The sequence below is a fragment of the Lissotriton vulgaris genome, chromosome 9 (genome assembly GCF_964263255.1).
Source record: "Lissotriton vulgaris chromosome 9, aLisVul1.2, whole genome shotgun sequence".
In the NCBI taxonomy this organism is placed as follows: Eukaryota; Metazoa; Chordata; class Amphibia; order Caudata; family Salamandridae; genus Lissotriton; species Lissotriton vulgaris.
In genome coordinates, this window is record NC_141697.1 from 246,300,814 (window position 1) to 246,325,762 (window position 24,949).

At 45.3% G+C, this 24,949-nt stretch overlaps 1 protein-coding gene across 2 annotated transcripts in view; it reads left to right on the forward strand.

Annotated features, from left to right (window-relative positions):
• Positions 1–22,738, forward strand: part of CGRRF1 (cell growth regulator with ring finger domain 1) — a 160,869-nt gene extending 138,131 nt beyond the window's left edge. For both annotated transcript variants that reach the window (XM_086937435.1, XM_086937436.1), the window contains exons 5-6: positions 11,460–11,567; positions 21,197–22,738. In XM_086937435.1, coding sequence (XP_086793561.1) covers positions 11,460–11,567; positions 21,197–21,562 — 474 coding nt within the window. In that variant the 3' untranslated portion in view covers positions 21,563–22,738. The remainder of the gene's footprint in view (positions 1–11,459; positions 11,568–21,196) is intronic.
• The last annotated feature ends 2,211 nt before the right edge of the window (positions 22,739–24,949 follow it).

Below are 24,949 nucleotides of genomic sequence, written 5' to 3' on the forward strand. Positions count from 1 at the left end.
TACCCACTCTCATGCCATGAAGTATAATGAATGTGAGATATTTTGTGACTACCAATGTCATTGTTAATAATGTGATGTACGTGAATACAGAAAATGCCAATAAAAATATATATTTTTAACCCGTTCTATGCTCATGACGGAACCGCTCCGTCATGAGCATCGGCTGAGCTGTGCTCATGACGGAGCGGTTCCGTCATGGCCTGCGCGGCGCGAATTTCGCACCTGCGCTGAGCGTTCCATTGAGCAGGCGCGTTCGTGACGGAACTGCTCCGTCACGAGCACAGCTCAACCGCGGCTCGTGACGGAGCGGCTCCATCACGAGCATGCGAGCGCCGCTCGGCCGCCCCACCCCCTTAGCGCTGCGGCGGAATTCCCGCCGCAGCGAAGGGGTTAAAAAGTCCTTTCTACTACGGGCACCTGTTTCCACATACTATGTTTACTCAAGATTGCATTTCCATTTCTTCCACCATCGGCCAGGAAGGGCTCAGTACAAGCTCTGGTTGTTCGCCGACTGGTTCACGGCAATGCACTATTGGCATCTGCCAATGAGTCCTTATTGTCGAAAATGCAAGACATGCAAAACACAGCTGCCTGGCCGATTTTCAATTTGCCGCTCAGAACGGCCTCTGCTTCCCTCTTAAAATCTCTCCACTAGTTGCCAGTAAAGAAAAGGATAACTTTTAAACTGTGCTGTTTAACCTACAAAGCCCGGTTGAATATCTATGTCAGAAGCTCAAACGCTATTATCTCGCTAGAAGTCTGCGCTCCAGTTGGAAAGAACTACTGTCGGTCCTGCGCATTCGTCGATCTAGATTTGGTGGAAGGTCTTTTTCTTACTTGGCCCCCACCCTTTGGAACAAATTGTCCCTCTCTGTTAGAACCTTTCCAGACTATCACACATTCATGAAAGCACTAAAAATTGCATTGTTTTAGAACTGGTCTCTTTCCAGCTTTACTGTATTGTCGCTGCACCAAGATACCCCAGTTGGGGTGATTTGTGTGCGTTATTAAGTCAAATCTTTCATTCATTAACCTAACATCAAGGTCATAGGGTACAGTGAAAGTAATAGTGCATATAGCAAGATTCATGGATTACCATGCATCAAACATGGACCAATATTGCTTTAAGGGGCTTTAGCATTGTGTAAAGCCGAGGATTGTAACGGGAGGGGAAGAATCTATCAAGTTTGACGTCTAACATTCTTTTATAGTCTCTAAACAGTATCACAGTATTCCGGGCATGTCACCAAGCAGATGAAAAGGGATGACTGAAAGGCCAGTTGATCAGTGATGTGGGAAAAGATACTTTCCAAAAGAAGGGGGAGCTCATCTAATTGACCCTTTACAAGGGTGAAACTATCATCTGGGTCAATGAGGGCATCCTCCGCCGCAAAATGAACTTCATAGCAAACCCAAACAGCGGCCTCCATTGCCAAAGCTGAATAGGTAGTAGAGAATATTTGCCCTCTTCACCTAAATGTAATTTTAGTGCTTTCAGCGTCATTCAGGTGGACCTCATGCAAGAAGAAAGGGTCAATGCAGCCTTGGCTAAATCGCATATCACTTACTGGGGGGTGTCCTTACCACATTGAGTCAGAAGTGGCCAAGGATTGAGGTAGCCACTGGTGGAATGTCTTGTGAGAGACATTAAATGTGTGTGCCCTTCCATTAAAATGCCCATGTGTGGGTGCATGTACCCTTTGTGTGCGTTGACATATCATTAATAGGGTATTTAACTGCTTCTTTAAAAGATTAAACCCAAACCCCCTACTCCCGGGCAGATGATAAACAAATGACTGTTCAAACATTGAAAGAAGAGATGATAAAACAAGACAAGTATTCTGGAAAAAGGTTTAATTTTGGTAGGGTGGTAGGGTGGTAGGGTAGTAGACCAGGCAACAGAAGAGAGTTCCTGGATAGATCAGTGAACAGTGCAGTGCCTTTCCGCCATATACAGGACAAGTAGATTTAATGTACGTGCATGAAACCAATGGGTCCCCAGTCACATACTGACTATTATCACTATATCTGTGCTGAGGACTAAGGCCAAGCATGCATGACCGCATGATTCCAGTGATGTAAGACAGTATGTTCTGAACTTATCCTCTTGTGCTCTGTATAGGCCCTAGTCATACCCAGGACCGGGAGGCAGTGTAGGGTATATTTCAAAGGAGACAAGTCAAACTGTAAATAAAGTTACAACAAACATCACCATTGCAGTAAGTCTTGAGCAGTTTGAGGGATGATTTTGGGTTGGGGAGATGAAACCTTCAAATAAGATGTCTCCAGCGAGTCTACCTCAGACCCTGAGCTTCTAGATTCCTGAATCAATCGCCTTCCCGAGGCCATGTGTGGCTCGGTGGCGATCTGTAGAGTGGCGTGCCTCGCTTTCTGTGCTTGCGATCGTGATGGTATGGCATCTGATGGATTGAACCGCTTCCACTCTGACTCCTGGAAAATCTTTTAAACAGTGTCTTCATCAGGACACATTTAGGCTTGTAAATGTAAATTGATACTTGTATAGCGCACTACTCACCCGCAAGGGTCTCAAGGTGCTTGTACGAATACCGCTGTGGAACCCATCCTGGCTTTCCCTGTGAGGCGTCCACTCCTGGGCACCCCCAAGGTGGAGGCCAGGCATCCTTAGCGTTGTGGGGGCCGTTGTGGAGATTAAGCAAGCTATTGCCCAGAGTTGCAGAGTGGGACTCCATGATTGGAATAGGCACCGAGGCGAGAATGATCAGGTCCGTGGAATTTTGAGCCCAAGACCCGCTGAGGCGGGGAATTGAACCCTGGTCCCGGGCTAGACCTCTGCATCAGGGTCTGCCGCTCTAATCATTGAGCCACACTTAACTCTTCTTGGTGAAGGAATGCCCCAAAAATTGGATGGACAGAAAAATAATCATGAATGGGCCATAGTAGAGGTATTCTAGTGTAAGGAATACCATCTTTGGACTCGGGCTTACCAGAGATATGTGAAACACTATAATGTCCAACATAAATAGCAAAGACCAAGGAAAAAATGCCATTCAGAAAAATTAGAAGGTGCCAAATCCCGTAAGACTGTCATCAAGTGTTCAGCATGGTATAAACACTTACTCTCACCAAAAGCAGCAGAGTCATATGAGCCTGACATACTTCATACCCTATTTGGTGTAAAGAACAAAATAGGACCAATAAGGGTAGCCCTGCTCAAGTGAGTAGACGTGGAGAATTTTACAGAAAATAAAAGCTTACCTAACTCCACTGCCAAATTGGTATTGGTTATCATTGTTTCTCCAAGGTGGCAATGTCTGGCTAATCTATTCACGGATCTGTGTTTCTTTCAGTCCTGGTCATTCTGAGGAAGGGAACTACTGACAGGACTGCTGCTCCTCAACAGAAAAGCTTCAGTAGTTCGAGGGATGCCAGCCAGTGGGAGATTGATCTGTGCTGCTTACCTTTCCTGGACCCAGACAGTAATGCTTGGTAGAGGGTGCTGCTATCACCACCTCCTGTAGAAGCTCGAACTCATCCTGAGTGGTGCTTTAACAGTCTTTGGAGTAGCTGAGCCCAAAGAGGCAATGAGTTATGGGAGGAAACCTCAAGCTGCTGAAGCAGGAGCTTTGGCCCATGTCTGTGATCAGGGCTACTTTTCCCGCTGGCAAACACCATGGAGTGAAGAGGGACTGATAAATATTAAGCAAATGGAAAGTGCAACCAGTCCTTTACTAGCTACCTCTGCAGGGGCCAAGGACTGATAATGTGACAGGAGGCTGCAAAAGAGAAAAAAATATTAGTGCTCAACAGGTGCTCATGCATCTAAGCTCCGCCAAAAGTACCAATTAGCTATTTGATGATTTTGTCATAATGGGCCTAAGTGGATGACAAAGATATATTTTAATTCAGTTTAAGTAAGCTGATCTCAAGTAGGCAACCCTCTATTTGACGGAAACTTTTCAGTCCCACCTTTTGTTCACTCACACATGCCTACTGGGGAATCGCTGAGTTCCCAGAGGGCAGCACCCACCTGTAGTAGTTGATCCTCTCTCTAAGACCCAGAACTATAATATTCTAACCCTGGGCAATCTTGGCCATAGCCTGCTCCCAGGAATGGACTGTTCTCAATCCTCTGTTCCGGGAAGCTTTCTTCTTCAACTCCCAGCTTTGTATGACAACTCCCAGAACTGCCTCACAGCTCAACATTCTCATATCTTGGCACACAAGCACCATCAGAATGCTCACATTCTAAATAGTTACATATTCTCAGTACTTTGTCAACTAAGCGTACAATTCTGGAAAATGTAGCACCCTTTTACATAATTGTTTTTTTTATTACAACATGTGATTGATTTTATATGATTTTGATACACCAGACATTTACCTAATTGTGCAAAATAGTGGATGTTCGATTGGCTGAACCAACGAATAAGACATTGCAAGTTATTGGAATTAAGTACAAGAACAACCTCCCCTCATTACCAGCCAACTCTTGACATTATAGTCTTCGACGTGCAGCTCCCTCTTCCTGTGATGCCAGTTCAGGCTTTTGCTGCAAAAGTCCGAATTTCATCGTTCAGGGAATGGTGAGGATTTTCAACTCTCTGAAGGATGATGCCCCACCAGGTCACCCATATTTTTCATATTGAGAGGCCAGCACCCGGTTTTGTATAGGGGAATTTTCATGCTCATACAGCAATTCAGCCCAGTTTTCCACGGTTTCAAGGACGGAGGGGTGTTCTCTTTCCAGGCCCTGGCGATGTCGCTCTTCTCGATCACCAGTCCCAACCACAACAATGTGGTACGTTATCGGTCGGCGTCTATTTCCTCTGTAATGTGGAGACAGGCAAGCGTAGGATCTTGGGGCAACGCTCAACCCAGCACCCGGGCCAGGCACAACCACGCTCCCCCCTGCCAGAAATAGAGCGCCCAGATTGTATGGAGAAAATCGCCTGGTTCTGATAAGCAAAACAGGTAAGTCTGGTTGGTCACCACCCCCACTTTCCATAGTCTCACCCAAGCGTAGTAAAGTCTGTGTCGGTATTTCCTATGTATTAGACGGAACTGCAAGGTAGTCACGTTCTTGTGGGGGTGGTGCAAGTCTCCCTTCAGTCTTCGGCAGTAAGTTGCCCCAAGTCTCGCGCCCATGCTTCTCTAAGTCAGTCAAAAGAGCCAGGTGTTGGACTGTTGACCACTAACGATCGATATACCTGTCAGATATTGTGGTTCGTCCGTGCGCGCATGTGTATTTTGGCATATTGCTGGCTATGCCCAGTATGTCAATGAGCCGTTTGATGTATTGGGTGATGGCGTGCCATAGTTGCATGTCCCAGAAGAATTTTGAGCGATTTAGGTCATAGACCGCCCGCAGCTTTAGGAAGGGTTTCTCTGTGAAGCCCAACAGGACATCTCCCAGCTTGGAGATGCCTAGGACATCCCACAATTTGAAGCCATCTAAGGTCATTATCTGCAGCAGCAAGGTCCTGTGCCACAGTGGGGTTTCTTTTCTCAGACGTCCTGCCCTCCTAAGGGCTCATTGGGTCTCCCTCCAAATTTTTGTAGTTCAACGGAGGTTTTCAGGGTGGGGGGGGCCCCCGTATACAGGTGCAAGATGGGGATCCCTTGCATCACCCATCTCTCTGTGGCGAAGGCTGGGTCAGCCATGTTTTTAAACCACCATTTGTTTATGACCATGAGAGCGATGCCCTCTAATTCGATAATATGTCCGGAGTTATAATACCTCTGTCATAAGAGGATTTATAACATTTGGAGGGGCTCCTTTTTACAAGTCTGATTCCTTTCTCTCTGCATCCTAAGTGAATGATGGGGTCAGCATTGATAATCTGTTTCCAGTGCAAATGTGATATGAGTACAAAATGCCCAGGTGGCAGGACCACAGTCTTCTCATTCAAGACACAATGAGCTAGCTACTGCAGCGATGTGTCTTTAAACTGAGCTTTCAAATGCGACGGGTTCGGCAGGTGTGCTGACACCTGATGTGTGTCTCTGAATGTTCTTGTTATAAGGACAGATATACCTTATCCTGGACTTCTAGTGGGGGTGGCTGCATCGTGGCTTCATGAACTGCTTACGAGCAGTGCTAAGTGCCCCTGGAAACAAGAACCTAGCACTTATTTATTTTATTTATTTTTAGCATTTATTAAGCGCGAACAATTGCCCGCAGGCGTCTCGGCGCTGTACATTTTGTTACTCTCCTATGTGGTCACATGACATTGTTTAGAGATTGAATAACCAGGTTTTCAGTTTCTTCCTGAACGACATTAGGTTTGGGCTGGAGCGTATGAATTGCGGGACTGTGTTCCATAATTTTGGGCCAGCCACTAGGAAACGTCTGTCTCCCCAGTTGACCAACCTGGTGCGTGGCACCACCAGGTCGTTCTGTTTTGCTGAACGAAGTGTCCGAGAGGGAATGTATGGGACAAGGTGGTCTCTCAAAAATTGCGGCGCTTGGTGATATAGTGACTTGTAGATAATACACAATGTTTTAAATTTAATTATATTCCCAACAGGGAGCCAATGAAGCCTTCTCAAAGTCTCAGCTACAGGCTTAAATTTAGGAGTATTTGAGAGAAGTCTGGCCGCCGCATTTTGGATTATCTGCCTTTTCTTAATAACCCTAATTTGGGCATTGGCAAACAAGCCATTGCAGTAATCCAGTGCTGATAGGACAAGAGCGCTGACTAGTGTCTTGCCTACATTTGTGGGAAGGAAAGGGAGAATCTTCCTGACCAGGCGCAGTTTATAGAATGCTGTGGCGGCAGTCTGATTGGCATGTGCCATGAAATTTAGGTTGTCATCAAAGATGACGCCCAGATTTCTTACCTTTGTGGCAGGTTTGGGCACAGCTCCGAAGGATGGTGGCCACCATACTGGGGACCAGCTGGGACTGAGATGGCCAAAAGTGACCACCTCGGTTTTATCCGAGTTTAATTTCAAACAGTTTGCTGACATCCATTGTCCAATGGCCAGCATACCTGTTTTGAAACTCTCCGCTACTGTTTCCCCATCGTTTCTGACACCGAGAATCAGCTGGGTATCATCTGCGTATGAGGTAAGGTTCATCCCGTGCGCTTTGATGGTCTTTGCGAGGTCCGACACATAGATATTAAATAGTGTCGGACTGAGGGATGAACCTTGAGGTACCCCACACGGCAGTGATAATTCAGCAGATTCAAATTGACCCAGAATAACAGCTTGGGATCTCTCCGTCAGAAAGGATGCCAGTAGATTTTTTGCTTGGTCTTGTACGCCCATTTTTTCAACACGGTGGACTAAGATCTTATGGTCAACCGTGTCGAAGGCGGCTGATAAATCTAGAAGCACCAATAGTGCTGTACCACCTTGGTCTCTGATTAGCCGGATGTCATCTGCCGCTTTAATAAGGGCTGTTTCAGTCCCATGAAACTTACGGAATCCAAATTGTGTTTCATCAAGCAGATGGTATTGTTCGATGAATTCCGTAAGTTGATTGTTCATGGCCTTCTCTACTATTTTTGCAAGAAACGGTAGATTAGCTATAGGCCTGTAATTTTTCAGATCGGTTTTATCGAGTCCGGGCTTTTTCAGGAGAGGTTTTAATAGAGTATTTTTTAACTGGGTAGGAAAAATACCAGTGCGAAACATTATGTTGCATATTTGTGTTATAATTGGAGTCACAGTGTCCATAAGTGGGCGAAGAGTATTCAAAGGACAGGGATCTAAAGCCGATCCAGACTTGATGGTTTTAATAATGTCCTGGATTTGATCTTCAGTGACTTCAGTAAAGCAAGATAAATTGTTATTTATAAGTGGAATATCCATCTTTTCGATATTTTGATTTTCACCGCGATTGAATACAGAGAAAATATTGTTCACTTTGTTAAAAAAGAAGGAGGCCAGTGAATCACAGAAATTTTGTGAACATGGGGGGTTCAGATCTTGGACACATCCCGCCAGCTGCTTAGTGATTTCGAAGAGCTTTTTGCTTGAATTTTTTGCGTTATCAATTTGCTCAGTGTAATATTTTTTCTTGGTCTCTGTAATCAAGAGCTTATATTGAGTTAGGAGTTCTCTATACATCTTTTTATTTTCATTGTCGTAATTCTTTCTCCACTGTCTCTCCTGATTTCTGCATTGCTGTTTAAGTTTTTTAAGCTCCTCAGTATACCATGGGGCTGAAGGGGATCTTCTATTCTTAGACATCCTTTTTATTGGTACTAATTTATTGGCAGCCTGGTCCAGCCATGCTTGATATTGTTCAGTGGCTATTTCTGGGTTATTAGACAGAGTGGGTTTTGAGTTATCTAGCGCATCCTTAAAACTGGGAATGTCAATATCTTTCCACACCTTAAACGATTCTTGTTTGGGAGCTGATATTGTCGCGATAGGTATGTTGTTAATTTGTATCGTGGCCAGAACCAAATAATGATCGGTCCAAGTCATTGGCAGGACATCGGTTACTCGCAAATTCTCAAGATTGGTAAATATTCCATCCAGGGTGTGTCCTGCATTATGAGTAGGTCCCTTCACCAACTGGGATAGACCGAACACCTCCATTTCTGACTGCAGAGATACAGTGTCTTTATCTTCACTGCAGTCCAAATGGAAATTAAAATCTCCTAACAGTGTTATTGACTTATCGGTAACCGAGGTTTCTAGAAAGGTGGCAATTTCTTTAAGGAATTCCGAACGGGTTTCTGGTCGTCTGTATAGTAATATACCTCTAAAGTTGTAGGAGGAGGACAGGTATATATCAAATTGAAAAGCCTCACATGTCGTAGATGGAATTACTGTGGTACGAATTTTTAGGGTGTCACGGGCTATTATGGCGATCCCCCCTCCTCGCTTACCAGTTCTATCCAGCCTGTAAGATTTAAATCCTTTAGGAACCGCTATCACAAGGTCTGGGTCTGATGTTTTGTCCAGCCAGGTCTCTGTCAGGAACATTATATCGATGTTCCTGTCTGTCAGTACATCGGCCGTTTCTTGCCTATGTTTAGCCAGCGAGCGTACATTAATTAGGGCTATAGTAAACTTTTGGGATGTCTGTTTAAGACTGTCACATCTGACAGTGCCATTTAGCAGGGGGATGGACATCTGACAATGCCTGCAGTTCAATGCGGTCATGGGTGATATACAGTCAGGGTTATACCTACTACATCCTTCCGAGGTTTGTGGACGGAGGTCAGTCAACATAGAGTGAGAATATGGGAGGCGAGCATATTCTTTAGAACCAGGGGGGGGGCCCTAGGCCCGTGTCCGGCGCGGACGGGCGCAGACGGGCTTGCCTTTGGCGCGCCGCCGGCGCGCCCGCTGCGCCCGCCCGCTGCGCGGACGAAATGGCCTCGACATTTTATACTCTGTAGAGGAGGGTGGGAGGCGTCCTGCCACTGGACCGCCAACCCTTCCTCCCTCCAAGATGGCGCCTTTCCCCGCGATGTTAGCCCCTATTCGGCCACACCGGGAGGAGAAAGGTGAGCAGAGTGTGCCTCGGTGCAACGTAGTCTTGCACACGAGAGCGCGGTAATACAGTGCTAATTAAAATCGCCCCTGTTAAAATATGTACAATATGTAAAAAGTTACCGCTGCTGTCACCAACAAAGAATAGAAAGTAGAACCCCCGGCTTTCCGCCTCAGGGGAGAGTAATCTAGTACACAGTGTTATGGGCAGACCTGTTTATATATCCTGGAGGGCGGGAGGCGTCCTGCCACTGGACCGCCAACCCTTCCTCCCTCCAAGATGGCGCCTTTCCCCGCGATGTTAGCCCCTATTCGGCCACACCGGGAGGAGAAAGGTGAGCAGAGTGTGCCTCGGTGCAACATAGTCTTGCACACGAGAGCGCGGTAATACAGTGCTAATTAAAATCGCCCCTGTTAAAATATGTACAATATGTAAAAAGTTACCGCTGCTGTCACCAACAAAGAATAGAAAGTAGAACCCCCGGCTTTCCGCCTCAGGGGAGAGTAATCTAGTACACAGTGTTATGGGCAGACCTGTTTATATATCCTGGAGGGCGGGAGGCGGCCTGCCACTGGACCGCCAACCCTTCCTCCCTCCAAGATGGCGCCTTTCCCCGCGATGTTAGCCCCTATTCGGCCAGACCGGGAGGAACATCCTTTCTTGCTTTCCCCTTCTTTTTTCCTCCATCTACTGCCATAATATCACTTTCTATTTACCTACTCTCTGGTGGACAGTCAAATTCTTCCTTTCTGTCACTATCTTTTTATCTCCCTTTGGGTAGCATAAGTCATCTGCATTCAATCTATTCTAAATCTTACGCCTTGTGTGCTAGCTGTCTCTTATTCATAACCCATTGAAGTACCATGTTTTTAACACACTTTCTTTGTTTCAGTGGTGTTCTGGTCCTGCTTCTCTCTTCGGATCACCTACTGTCACTCTTTTTCAGTTCCTGCGCTCCAAGTTTCCATATTCTTTCACCTTATCTTGTGTTCATTAGTTCCTATATACCCTGACTTTCCCCACATTATTTCCCCTCACTAGTATATCTTAGAAGTTACTGCTCTTACTGCTCTACTCTGGGCCCCTTCTGGCTCAATTCACATCTTTGACTCTTTCATACTCCACAGTTCTTCCTATTTCCATGGCGTTTCTCTTCCTGCCATGTCTTTCAACTAAGCAGATCCTATCCTCCATGTTTGCATTCTTATCTGCAATTGCTCTCCTCAAATGTTATTTACTGCTGCTGACAATTTCCTGACTTGGCTTTGAAGCTTACAGTTGAATGCGAATTGTGGTTAACCTTTGTGAAGCATTAGAGTATAGATTTTTTGTGAACCTACATAATTCCCCGCTAAGGTTTACTTTGGGACATACGTTTATGATTTTCATATAAGTACTTAGTTTTTAGGGATTCAGAAAAAATCCCTTTACTTGCACATGGCGGTTTAGAAAAATTATTGATTTTGAAATGTATGACTAATACCAATACAGCAGATATTCTGGTGTAAAAAATCTATACATTTTGTATTCAGATAATGTGTTTGGGGAACTTTTCTGCACTAACTTTCATACTTATTCTGCACACGCCTGAAAAGATTCCCAATAGAAACCTAATAGGAGCAGAAAATCTGGCAAATTTAAGCAAGTGGGATTTAAAATGTGAAACTTCCTCAGTTCCTGTTTCCCTGGATCAGGATTAGGAAATTCCGACTTCAAATCCAGTGTTTTACTGTCACAATTGTAACATCGACCACAAAACATCTGGTGAGTCAAGCGCTTTTTAAGATTCTACAAACCTTCATGCAGCGTATAATGCACAAAGGCTCTAGTAAAAGACTGTGCGCAATCACATTGTGTTAAAGTTGTTAAAAAAAATAAACTGGATGAGTGCGGTTAATACGGTAAGTGTGCTCTAAGCTCAGTAAGGTAACCTCTAAAGAGCTACTACAAACTGTGCATTTGTCTTCCACAGATAATCCCTGTATTCAAAGCTTTTTTAAATTTTCATCTTTTTTTTTAGATTTCAATGGTTTCAGTAATTCATATACCAGACAAAAGATACAAACTCCCTTGCAGGATACTTCATCAGTATCTACTAACAGAACAATGTCAATTTTTCGACCTTCAGGTGAGATGTCGTTTATTTTAGAAACGTTTTTATTCAGAAAGCAAAAGCATTTGTTTAAGTGATACTTAAATGTGTGAATTTTAATATTATTGCATCCGTGCCAGTAGAGTGATTATTTATCTTTTCTGAATACCAACGTATTTCAATACCAAGCATTTGCAATGCAATAGGTCTCGCATTTGCGAGAGTTGAAGCTATTGGCATGCTTTTTATTTATGTGTTTTGAAAACCTGCAAGCTTTGTGTTAACAAGCACTTTGTACCTATAGTCTGTGCTTACGAGAAGCAAGGCTGGCAGTAACTGTGCCTGTTTTACTGACAGCCTTGCTTCTCGTAAGCAAGGACTATAAGTACAAAGTGCGTGTTTACACACCTCTCGCATGTTTACAAAACACATAAATAAAAAGCATTGTCATTTACAATGCCAATAGCTCAAACTCCCGCAAATACGAGACCTATTGCATTGCAAATGCTTGTTGAGCTCCGAGGGCGATAGTGAGGGAATCACTGGCGGAAGTGGTCATTTTGGGGCGCCAACAAACATTGTCGCACTGGGCGCCACCAGCGCTAAAGTCGCCTCAGGACAAAGACAATGGGCTTCAGTGCGGAGACCCATTAGATTTGGCAATGTGTGTTTAATATGACACTTAACGCTAATATTCAGCCTATTATAAAGTGCCCAATTTTGGAAGACAATGACATTAAGGGCATGTGCTCAATATTGCTTTACCCAGAATCATACAAAGATTAAAGACTCATATCTCCTGTGTCGGGAGTCGGCAATTTACCCACTTATCTAAATCTAGGTTGAAGCACTGTTTGTCTAGTCAGGAGACATGAGATTCTGTCAATTTCAAAATCGGTCATACATCTTGAAAATTATTTAGTGTCTGGATATTTCTAAAGAGACTGTGATCTGTCAATGCACTTGATTTGTTTCATTTATTTCTTACCTCACTTTGTGCTTTAGGAAGAAATTATAAGCCAATGTACTTCATAAGGTAACAAGCATTTACAATGCAATGGTCTCGGCATTATTAAAGGTAGAGCTATTGGCATTGCGCATGACCTTTTTTTTTTTTACATCTTAAATAAATGGCATTGTCATTTACATTGCCAATAGGTTAATCGCTCGCAAATGCATGACCTATTGCTTTTACACCCACACAGAGCCACACACACAAAGCCACTCATACACACACACACAGAGCCCCACCAACACACAGAGCCCCACACACACACAGAGAGCCCCCCCACACACACACACAGAGCCCCACACACACACATACACACACACACACACACACACACACACACACACACACACACAGCCAGGGGGCAGGGGAGCAAGCACAGCCAGGGGCAGGGAAGCAAGCACAGCCAGGGGGCAGAGAAGCAAGCACAGCCAGGGGGCAGGGAAGCAAGCACAGCCAAGGGGCATGGAAGCAAGCACAGCGAGGGGGCAGGGAAGCAAGCACAGCCAGGGGGCATGGAAGCAAGCACAGCCAGGGGGCAGGGAAGCAAGCACAGCCAGGGGGCAGGGGAGCAAGCACAGCAAGGGGAGCAAGCACAGGTAGGGGGCAGGGAAGCAAGCACAGCCAGGGGGCAGGGAAGCAAGCACAGCCAGGGGGCAGGGAAGCAAGCACAGCCAAGGGGCATGGAAGCAATCACAGCCAGGGGGCAGGGAAGCAAGCACAGCCAGGGGGCAGGGGAGCAAGCACAGCAAGGGGAGCAAGCACAGGTAGGGGGCAGGGAAGCAAGCACAGCCAGGGGGCAGGGAAGCAAGCACAGCCAGGGGGCAGGGAAGCAAGCACAGCCAGGGGGCAGAGAAGCAAGCACAGCCAGGGGGCAGGGAAGCAAGCGCAGCCAGGGTGCAGGGGAGCAAGCACAGCCAGGTGCGTGATGGACCATGAGGGGAGCTGGCCAGCCCGAGCAAGCACAAGGCTAGAGGCGCTCTGACCTGCCTGAGCCTCAGAAAGTTCTGGTACTGTGAACAGAAAAGGATGTGGAGCTAGGTAAGGAGAACAAGGAGGTGCAGTTTAGGTGTGTAGCGGTTGGTTTTGATGATACCGGATGAACAATTGGAAAGAACTGTTGGAAGTTATTCATCTGAAGACACTGTGTTCCCTCTTCCAGTGATAACTAAGTAGGGTTTGGAATGATTCATTAATAAAATTCACAAGCAACCTGGGGCTAAGTTTGATTGAAACATTGTCAATAAAAAAAATTCCCTTTTCCCAGTAAATAAATGTCATGAGCCATTGAGTCATGCGTGTAAGTAGTGTTAGTGCTGAAATTAGAAGAAGAGTTATCTGTATTTATAAGAGCTTTAACTGTCTCACTTCACGTTGTGCCATGATATTTTAGGGTAATGTCTAATCAGGTTGAGAATTAGCACCAATCCTTTGAAGGCTGCCCACTTCCTTTCACAGTCACAGGGTCATAGGATTTTACTTTCTGTAAAGTCACTGTGTTAAAGTGTGAGTGGTGTCACTTTCTGTTATGTTATATTATGTGATAATATCAATGCCACTGAGGCCTAGATCTCAATCCCCGTGCCCTTGTGAAAGGCTCTGAGGTAGACAGAAGTCAGTGGAAAGACGAGAGAAGAAGCAGGCACACACCTAGTGAATCAGCACTGTGCCTGTCTTCGCACGCAACGCAAATTGTGCAAAGAATGACTTTTTTGGATTAGTCAATTTGGAAAATGCCTTTATTTGCAAAATATGTGCACCCAATATATCATTCTACAGGGAGATTTGCCTTTCTTATTACCTCACCGTTAACTTCTTTAACCTGTAATTAGTGCTCAAAAACGAGAGAACTGTACTTTCATACATTAACAAGATTTTATTTCAGCATTCACCACAGGTAATAGTAGTGGGATTTAAAAGCAGAACCTTACAGTACAAACATAACATCACTCTCACCTCATTAGCCAAACAGAATGTCTTATCCCGGCACAGCGCTTAATCTCTGATTCTGTGGGAGGTCGTTTTTTTTAATATGAGCGAGAGGAAAGGCTGCAAGTACTTGAATATCCCTTTTGTGTCGACGTTTGCAGAGGTGAATGGGCTACGGGGACGAATCAGTCGCGTATCTCGCAGCGTTTATTTTGTTCCGAGTGGGCAGGCGAGATTTTGAATCTTCCATATGTTGCATGCAAAGCATAACTGCTGAAGTGCCTGCAGACCATACCGTTATTCACCGATTTTCAAATTGCTTCCCAAGCATAATGGGGAATATATGGCTTCGATCAGAGACAGACTGCGGGCATTATGTTGATGTACAGCTGCGGGCGGTTGAGGGTGGGGGCAGGGGGGGGGGGGGGGGGGTCGAGAGCGAGACTGAGGAGGGCACGGCGCTCTGATCCCAGTGCTGCAAGAATCAATCGCGTATCTCGCAGCGCCTATTTTGTTCCGAGTGGAAACAAATGAGGGGTTTGTGGCCTCTTGCGTCATCGAAGGAAGCGTGCAGATTGTGTCTACAGAGTGGGCATTATTTTACTTGCATACTGCACTATATATTAAACACGTGTAGAATCATAAAGTGTGCACACTGCACACTTTAATAACCAAAGTCTAGATGCCATTGCCGATATTTCTTGTTACTTATAGAGAATACACGTTTGTGCTGTTATGAATAGGCACAATGTTTTGCAATTTACATGCCTAGCTTCCAGCTGATCCCACGTCACAAGCATACACTCCAGTCTGTGGCGTAGAAAGGCTTTGAGTTTGTGGCCAGATTGTTCTTGCAGCCACACATACACAGTGTCCTGCTCTGCAGTCCGGCCACACTCCACTGAGGTAACTAGGCTTTGGCACACCAGGGGGTGCTGGCATTCGATTCCTGTTTTTGCTGCCCCCAAAACAGCATACACCACTGACTCCAGCCCCACCCCCTCCCCTCTTCCCCGGGGGCACTTACTTTTGTTTACGAAAGGCTGGTGCAGAGCTCACTCCAGGGGATGAGCGGAGCCCCGGAAATGGATGGGACATCTACAAAAACGTTTCATGTTACTGTAGGCAGGTACAGCCCTGGAATGAGGAGGCAGCTCTGCGGGGAGCATGGCAGTAGTATTTTCCAGTTTTTACATATAAATACAGACAAGGGAAAACTTGTTTTCCGGTGGTATTTATATATAAAAATCTGTTTAAACGGAAAACCGAGAGCCCTAGTTATGATACAAATGTTCAAGTTGGAAAATGCTAGCACAGCGAGCTGCCACTTTGGAACTGCAGAACTGTTGCTCATCTAAAGCGTTCCAGTACCTTCCGGTCGGGTTTGCACCACAACTGCAAAAGAATAACAGGAAAGCGGTGCCTCCGTTAGTGAGCATAGACATGAAGCACTGACAACTGTCCACACCTAATTACAAAGTGAAATTAAACACTGCTTCATATTAGTGCACAGATCAGGCACTCTGATTATAAAACATATGTCCTCCTTGGAAAATGTCAGCATGGTGAACTGCCATATAAAGGTCTCCAATACCTTCTGGTCGGGTTCACAGTACAACTTCAAAAGAAAATAAGCAGTGTTGTGAAGGTGCAGTACCACAGTCTGTCGGTAGGTGTCCCTTGGGACCTCTTTTGGCCACATATGGTAGTGCACTCTGCAATATGGCTAGGCAAAGGATATGGGAGAGTGGTGAAAGCTGCTGAAAGGTGAGCTGGTGATCCTTGTTCAAGTCTGCTGTCCGCTCATCATCTAGTTATAATGAGCTGATGCCCAATGGCTAGGTGTGCTATATAAATAAACGAGTTTAGTGTAAAATGACATAAAAATTCAACGCAGTGATCTCGAGGGCAGGTAAGCAGTGTATTGCAGGGGCTGTTGGTAGATAGCAAAGGGATATTAAATGAGGGCCCTGCATTGCAAATTATGCAAGAGTATCCAAAAACAAACAAAACTAGCAAAACAGCAGTGGCCTCAGATGGGTGGTTGGGGCCTGCGAGCAGTGTTGTGGGGCGGTTGCGGGGGAGGCACAAGGAAATTAATGCAACAGCAATTAAATGATGAAAGCAAAACTTAATTGCACAAGTAAACAGAGCAGTTACTGGGCAAAGAGGCAGGCCAACTAAAAAAAAAGAGTTTTCTCTAAGTATAAATAACCTGAACAGTAAGAACACATGTAAGAAGGCCAGTCCTCCTGGGAAGATACTAAATTCCAAAAGGTGAGACTATTAAGTGTATTCAATAATGAAAAGCCAGCATTTCTAAAGGACAGCAATGGGAACCAATGAAAACATGAGCGTTTATTAAAGCCCATATCCTAGATACAGCATGTCTTTTATGGCCGGTTGTCACGCTGACGGGTGGCTGCTCATTTTATTGCTCTTAAAAATTGTTATTTTAAAAATGGAATATTGTTACCAATCTATCTCTGCTCGTGTGTAAAAATCGGCGCGTGCTTGCAACTTTCACCGCCCCCTCGTTGCTCCTAACACCACCCTGAGGCCTCAGCCAATCGGCTGCAAGGGGGGAGGAGTCTCGGGCGGAACCTTAGTTTAAATGCATGCAGCGCGCCAAAGGCAAGCCCGTCTGCGCCCGTCCGCGCCCCAGCGAGCCCTGGGACCAGGCATTCTGGACTGTTCCTGGAATATTCCTCAGAGGAACTTAGGTCCTTTTCCTCACTACATTTACCTCTCAAGGTGTATACCGGTAACCGCCTCAAAGCTAACGGTATCCTCCACATACATAGTTCCCCTCAGGTGGAGAAGTGTGGCTCACTGGTTAGAGCAGGCAGACCCTGAAGCAGAGGTCAGACCTGGGACCAGGGTTCAATTCCCGACGCGGCAGGGTCTTGAGCTCAAATGTCCATGGACTCGATAATTCTCGCTTCGGTGCCTGACCTAATCATGGGTTCACACTCTGCCCCTCGGGGAATTAAGATTGCTTAATCTGCACAACGGCCCCCCGCGGCGGGATGCCTGGCTTTCACCTTGGGGATGCCCTGTAGGGGCTATCTCACAGGGAAAAGCCAGGACGGGTTCCCAAGGCAAGCGCGGAGATACCCCTTCGGGGGTCGATTCAGGCGCTATATAAGAAACATAATAATAATAATAATAATAATGCCCCTCCCTGTATTCCTCATCATCTCCTCACTCCTGTGTCCACCACTTTGCAACACCCTGCTCTTCGTGTCCTGTATCTCAATACACGTTCCCTTGTTAAACACCAGCTCGATATCTTCTTACTGCTCTCAGCAGCCAAACCAGATTTACTCTTACTTACTGAAACTTGGCTGACTCAGGACTCCACTCCTGATATCCTGGCTGCCTTACCCCAGGACTACTATATCTTACAGGCCAATCGTTCTACAGGCAGACTTGGTGGTGGAGTTGCTGCTATTATATTGAAACACCACACTTTCTCCTGCATTTCCCCTTTGGTTCTGCCGGCGACGGGCAATCTGGCCATCAAACTAGATTCTAGTTCTGGTGTCCTTATTCTTGTCCTGCTCTACCAGCCCCCCAAACCCATGCCTAATTTTCCCATCTCCTTATGCGAACAGTTGGCTAATTTAGCCATGAACTTCACCAACATCCTACTCATAGGCGATCTGAATTATTGGCTTAACGACACCTTAGAGGGACCCCATGCTATAGAACTCCTCGACCTGCTCTTAAATTTAAATTTTGTCCAACATATTCATTCTGCTACTCACATCAAAGGCCACGCATTGGACCAAATTTGGTCCATTAATCTCTCATTGACAGATCGGACCATTTCTCCCTGTATATGGTCGGACCATCATTTAATACAATGTAATATTGCTATGCCTTCTCTGCCCAAGAGCACTTCTTTAGGGGGTGGAGTTACCCGTAAGTGGAGGGCTTTGGACATGCAAGCCTTCTCGGATACACTGGCTAGCTCAGTTCCCCTCTTTAACTCAGATGTCAATGCCATGGAAGCTAACATCTCTTCCTGATTGCAGTCGGCATGTAACATTCATGCCCCACTTACCAAATTTACTCGTACTCGTCATTCAGACCCCCAAAAATGGTTCTCTGCTGAATTAAAAAAAACAGAAACTCGAGCTTCGCCAAAAGGAAAGGAAATGGAGGTCACATTACTCCCTGGAAGACAAACTCCAGTACTCCTTAGCTCGTAAGGAATATAAAACTGCCATCTTGGGAGCCAAAGCTACCCACTTCTCACAAAGAATATTAGACTCCCAGAACAAGTCGAAGGAAATCGTCTCGATAGTAAATGACCTCTGTAACCCAGAAAGGATCCTCCCAAAACAAACTCCAACTCAAGATTTATGTGATTCCTTAAATAGCTTTTTCTTGGACAAAATCACGATCATCAAAGCCAGCATTCCAACTATATCGCTCAGAGAATTGAGGGACAATCTGGTAACGAATGTCTCTACCCTGGAAAATCTCCCTCTTATCAGCCCCTCTATGTTTTCAGATCTTCTGACCCGCGTCAAATCGGGCTCCCCGAATGACTGCTGCCCCAACACATTATGAGAGATGTTCTCTCTCATCTACCTCACAGCGTGTTACCTCTCCTTAATGAGTCATTGGCGCAGGGTCGTGTCCCTTCTGCCTTCAAGAATGCCATAATTGTCCCCCTACTCAAAAAAACTGGGGACGACCCCACGAACCTCTCGAATTATCGGCCCATCTCTCTCCTCCCCTTCCTGTCCAAAATCTTAGAGGCCCATGTGACTAAATGCCTTTCCAACTTTATAGAACAGACAGAATACCTGGAGCCGCATCAGGCGGGCTTCAGGCCGGCCCATTCCACTGAGGCTGTAATTCTGACTCTATTGGATACTATGAGAGCTAATGCCGATAGAGGTGTTGCCCAGGCTTTAGTACTATTAGATCTGTCGGCCGCCTTTGACACGGTCGACCATAAAATCTTGTTGGACCGTGTTAAACAGGCCGGCATCCTGGGCTCTGCCTATAACTGGATCAGCTCTTTCCTTGAGGGCCGAACTCAAGCTGTCCGCCTCACCCCTTTCATCGCTCCGAAACAGGCAACCTCATGCGGAGTCCCACAGGGCTCCTCCATCTCGCCTCTCCTCTTCAACTTGTATCTTCGGCCTCTGATCCACTCTTTAAAAGACATGTCGGTTACCACCTTCAATTATGCGGATGACCTCCAGCTGGTCTTCACCTTGGATAGCTCCACCGATTCCATTCTTCAATTCCAAACCACCATGCTCCATATTCAGAGCTGGAAGGACCGAAACCATCTGAAACTCTACCCGGGCAAGACTGAACTAATCCTGCCCGGGAAGAGTGAACTTGTCTGGGGCCCTCACTATTGGCCGGCGGAACTGGGTCCCCCTCCCTCTTCATCGGTAAAAAGCCTAGGGGTCACCATTAACGCCGACCTTTCCCTCAGAGGTCAAGTGGGTGCAGTGGTCTCATCTTGTCTATTTTAGTTACGCAGACTAAGTCAAATTGCCCATCTGCTTACCCACTCTGCTCTGATACAGGTTGTGATTGCCTTGGTTCTGTCACGCTTAGACTTTTCTAACTCCATCTACCTAGGCCTTCCTCTGGGCCTACTCAAGCGTTTTCAATTGGTTCAAAACCAGGCTGCCAGGTTAATCCATACGCAACCTAGATGGCTATCTGTAAGACCAATGTTGGATAAACTCCACTGGCTTCCTATGGCTCAACGTATCACCTTCAAGACTTGGTGTATTGTCTTTAAGGCTCTGCACGGCAATAGCCCAAAATTCATCAGCTGCAGAATAGTTAGGCATGTACCTCTCCGCAACCTCCGATCTGCCCACCTCCAGCTGCTGTCTGTTTCAAGCTCAGACGCCAGGGGGGTGTGTAGGTTTTCTTACCTCGCCCCAACATTCTGGAATTCCCTGCAACTATCAATCCGGATGAGCAACAATCTCCTGGCGTTCGGAAGAATGCTCAAAACCTGGTTATATGAGCAAGCTCTCGGGTGATCTCCCTGTGTGTGACTCCTTGCCTGATTAGCGCCATGAAATCTCTGGGTGACCGTGCGCTCTATAAATTCCTACTAAGATAAGATAAGATGTCTCGAAGAGACAGCACAAGTTCTGCTTATGCGAGACCTAAAACAGGTAACATTTAGCACTGCTTACCCCAATATGGCACAAGTTAAACATAATGAATGCATTCATTTTGGTACCGGGGTGACTCAAAAGGGGATTATTGAAAAAGTTATTGGACTGCATTTGTTGGCTTGGGAATAACAACATTGTTAAGTTAAAATAGCAAGGTCAGATTATTGTTTAAGCAATTTGCCAATTGATCACGTCTTTATACTGAGGTATCAATCTAGAACCATACAATAAATTTGCAAACAACAAAAAGGCTCACGGTTATAGTAAGCTTCTCAATCTGCAAATGCCAATCCAGGATGCGCTCAAAGCCTGTGTAAATATTTGATGGATGCTCAACTTTTCCACACAAAAACTGCATTTTTCTGACTTGCAGAGCTTTGCACACGGAGAACTGATGGAGCAGTATCAGTATATTGTTAGGCAGTATTACCGCCCACTGGTCCCGCAGCGAAGATGATGGCCCGAGTGCACTGTAGCGTAGTTTACATTTAATTTACCTGTTTCAACAGTCATTATCTAACCCAACTATGCTCTTTTCCTTTGTATTTCCTTAGCAACTGTTCATGTCTGCCGACGCTAACCCCACGCTGTCTGACAGCAACTCAGTTTCCAAAGAACCAAGTACGGACCCAGACATTTGTGAGAATCTGGAGCGAAGTGAAGGTGGCTCAGAAACCCCGGAAGAGACTGGGAAAGACTGTGTTGTTTGCCAAAACGGAAGGGTCAGCTGGGTACTTTTGCCATGCAGGCACGCGTGTTTATGCGACGGCTGCATGCACTATTTTCAGCAATGCCCCATGTGCAGACAGTTCGTTCAAGAATCATTTTCACTCTACAATCAAACCGAAGAAGCGACAACCACTGAACGCGCTAATTCACAAAGCAGGCATACTGAAGACACACTGCACATGCTTAGGTGAATGGGAAGAAGTGACTGTGTACTCTGAAGGATTGTAAAGCAAAAGGGAAGGACTCTGACCACTGCTTTTGTTCAAATGCTTTGTTAACAATTTGAAATTGTGTTATCAGGGGTTGTACCTCCTATTTGAGCATGCAGAAGGCATGAGTGCTGTTGTCAGGGCTAATTCACACAATTATGCATCAATCTGTGCCCCTAGATTAACACCTATAAATTGGTTAGATGTGCACACACACACACACATCTTACTTCATAAACCGCTGCAATAGTATTCGTGAAAATATATTGAAAACATATTTCCACGCATTTCAAATTCTCTGTATATACTCATATGCGTGGTGGATTGAGAGAAAGCACTTTTCTAATTTTAGTTTGCCCACGCGTAAAAAGTGTTCTGTTGAGAAAGCCCTTCTACACACCCATAAAGGGTGGTGTGTAACCTATCGTTTTCCCTCCTGGGAGGGCATTTGCAGGATTAACTCTCCTAGAGGGGTATCGACCTAAAAAAGGTTTACACCTCTCACAAACCTACAAGTTTCTGGATGTTCCTAGCCTTTTTTGTTCTTGCACCGCCCAGATAGACACTTTGCCCGGCCCTTGCTCTGAGAATGGCAATTGTGGACAGTGTGGTGTAAAGCTGCAGGCAAAAATGTTCATTATTCTAGGACTTTCCACCCTCAGCTAAGGTTTTTACACAGTTAGGGCCTGATTCACAAAGGTGAACTTACACTTTTGTATTCACAAAGGTATTTAACTAGTGGTTTCTTTGACTGCGAAGTCTTGGCACATAAAAAGATAGGACAGTCTTATCTTTTTATGTGCAGCGACTCCGCAGTTTTAAAAATACTTCTAGTAAAATACCTTTGTGAATAGCAAAGAATCATAAACTTACACAGAAGTGTAAGTTTAGCTTTGTGAATCAAACCCTATGGCTTCACTTATGTGCAAAAAAAATATCAGCAAGCTCTTGTAATGCGAAGATCCTTCAGCACTTAACTGACTGAAAACACTTGATTCACATTAAATTACGCTAAGGGTGCATTTGAAGTATTATTAATTTATTATATATAAAAACAAGGAACGTGTCAATTTATATTTTTGTAAAGTTACCAGATTTTTTTCTGCATGAGCAGATATTATACTGTGTATCTGCTAACTAAAATTGTTGTGTTTTCAATGTGCTCATGTATATTGTTTTATTTACGCTGGAGCGTAAACACGTGTTACACCAAAGTTGTACCAGTTCTGCTAACTGTCAAACTGTTATAAGTGAAGTTGTATAGGTATCTGTATAGGTTATGCAGTAAGCCTATGCATAAGAAATCAACATGCAAACCCTACAGACACAGAGCAGCCCTTTTGGGAATTGGTATTTAAGGCAGCAACACTCAACAAAGGCCTCTATTTGAAAGACTTTTTTACTGATTGTTCATTTGTTATTTTCTATATTGATGTGCAGAACATCTGTATGTGTTTTGTGATGGTTATCCATTCAAATACACGACAACCAACAAGTGCAGCATTTTCCTGCTATCCCTGCATGCTTTAAAGGTAATTCTGCTCTCAAAAAATAAGTGAACTTATAATTTTTATCCTGATGAATACTTCTACCTGATCATCACCTTTTAAATTTCCACAGGAGCCAGACTTGATTCGGAAACTTTATCTAGCAATTGCTCCAGCACTCCTGTATATCGTGCTGACAGACTCTGCAGTAGCCTCATCCTTCCTCTAGCAGTAATGGCAAGGAACCGCGCCACCCCTCCGTGTTGACAGTTCCTTTCTTTCTGTGCCCTTTGCCAAGGAGCTGGGACTCTGCTCCTAAACACTGTCTGTTCTTTACCGACTTCCAAGGTGTAATTTATGTGGTTGATAGTGTGATAGCGATACATCCCCACTGGCACAAGAACTCGAAAGAGTGAGATAGAGGGGCAGGAATAGTCCGCTGGTGGATGAAAGAGACATCAGGTGAAATCAAGACCACACTGCCTTGGTATTTGGCATGTGGGCATCCAGTAACACCAGCGTTGGGCTTCTGAGCAAAACTTTGGACCCGGCACTTATTCTTTTACAAATTAAGCACCGGCAGCAAGGGTGTTGGAATTGTTGTTGTCAGTTGCAGAAACCAAGGCTAATATGCTTGAATATATTTTGCACCCTGGCTATTTAACTTCAAAGCCTTTGCTACCTTTCATTGGGGCTCTGTCAGACACACTAATTGCAATGTAGTCTAGGCCCTGCTTGACCCCACCATTAAGTCGCCCATTCTTTAGGCACCATAGTTCTGCTTTGAGTGATTCAGCACCTAACACCAGAAAACCTTGTGGTGCCGTCTTCAGCCATAATGTCAACCCAAATACCTTCCCTACTGCCCCACCTGATAGACAATCGAAGTGCATTGGTGCTCTTGGCAAGCGGGTGTCCTCTGCTGCCAATGTGGCACCACAATCTCTTATAGCAAAATACCTATTGGGTATTTACACTCATTCGCTCTCTGATGTGACGATCAGGTCGGGCTGGACAAGACTAAATACATTTTATAAGGCCGGGCTGTATACCACAAACTGTATAGATTGTGCTATGGGTGCTAGTGTGGTGACTCGGGCACCAGGCTGTTTGGTGACAAGGCAGATTCAGCTTTGGAACTATTTTAAAATAGTCACACCATGTCCCGAACCTTTGAATTGCTCTCTCTTGCCCATCAACAATTCTGACATTTCAGGGGTTGCTCCAAGTGCTGGATTACCTCCAGAGGCAGCCATCTCAGCCTGTGCAGCTGCTCTTCCAGCTCTTCTGGCTACTAGGAGCGTGTTGTCGGCAGAAGACGGTCACCATAGTAATGTCCGGCCCATATCTTCTGTCCCATCCACCACCAAGCTGCTCTGATTTCCCCTTCTAGAGTCACCTGCAAACAATGTGGGGCAGAATATGCATTTACCTGCCCAAGTGACATGCGATTACCGCAGACTAGTGAATCCTGCAGGTTGCTCATCATGAATACGCCGATTTAGATTCTATCAACTCCTTTACAGTTCCTTCTGTTTTTACTCAGACCTCGGCAGAATATGTCTTCATGCTTGCCCTAGAGGTTCTGGCTTTGCTGGACAAAGAGGCAATGGGAGAGTCCTCGCTTAAGAGAGGGTCATTACGTCTGACTTCCATTACTTCTTGATGCCCAAAAATGACAGTGGGCTCAAAATGATTTTGGACCATCCGTTCTAGAACACCTTCCTTCGGAAGAACACATTGAAAATGCTGATGCTGGCCCAGGTCCTCTCTGCTCTAGATTCTGGGGATTGGATAGTGTCCTTAGACTTACAGGATGTATATTTCCATGTACCTGTTCTGCAGTTCCACTTTGTGATGAGGTAGGAACACATTCAGTTTA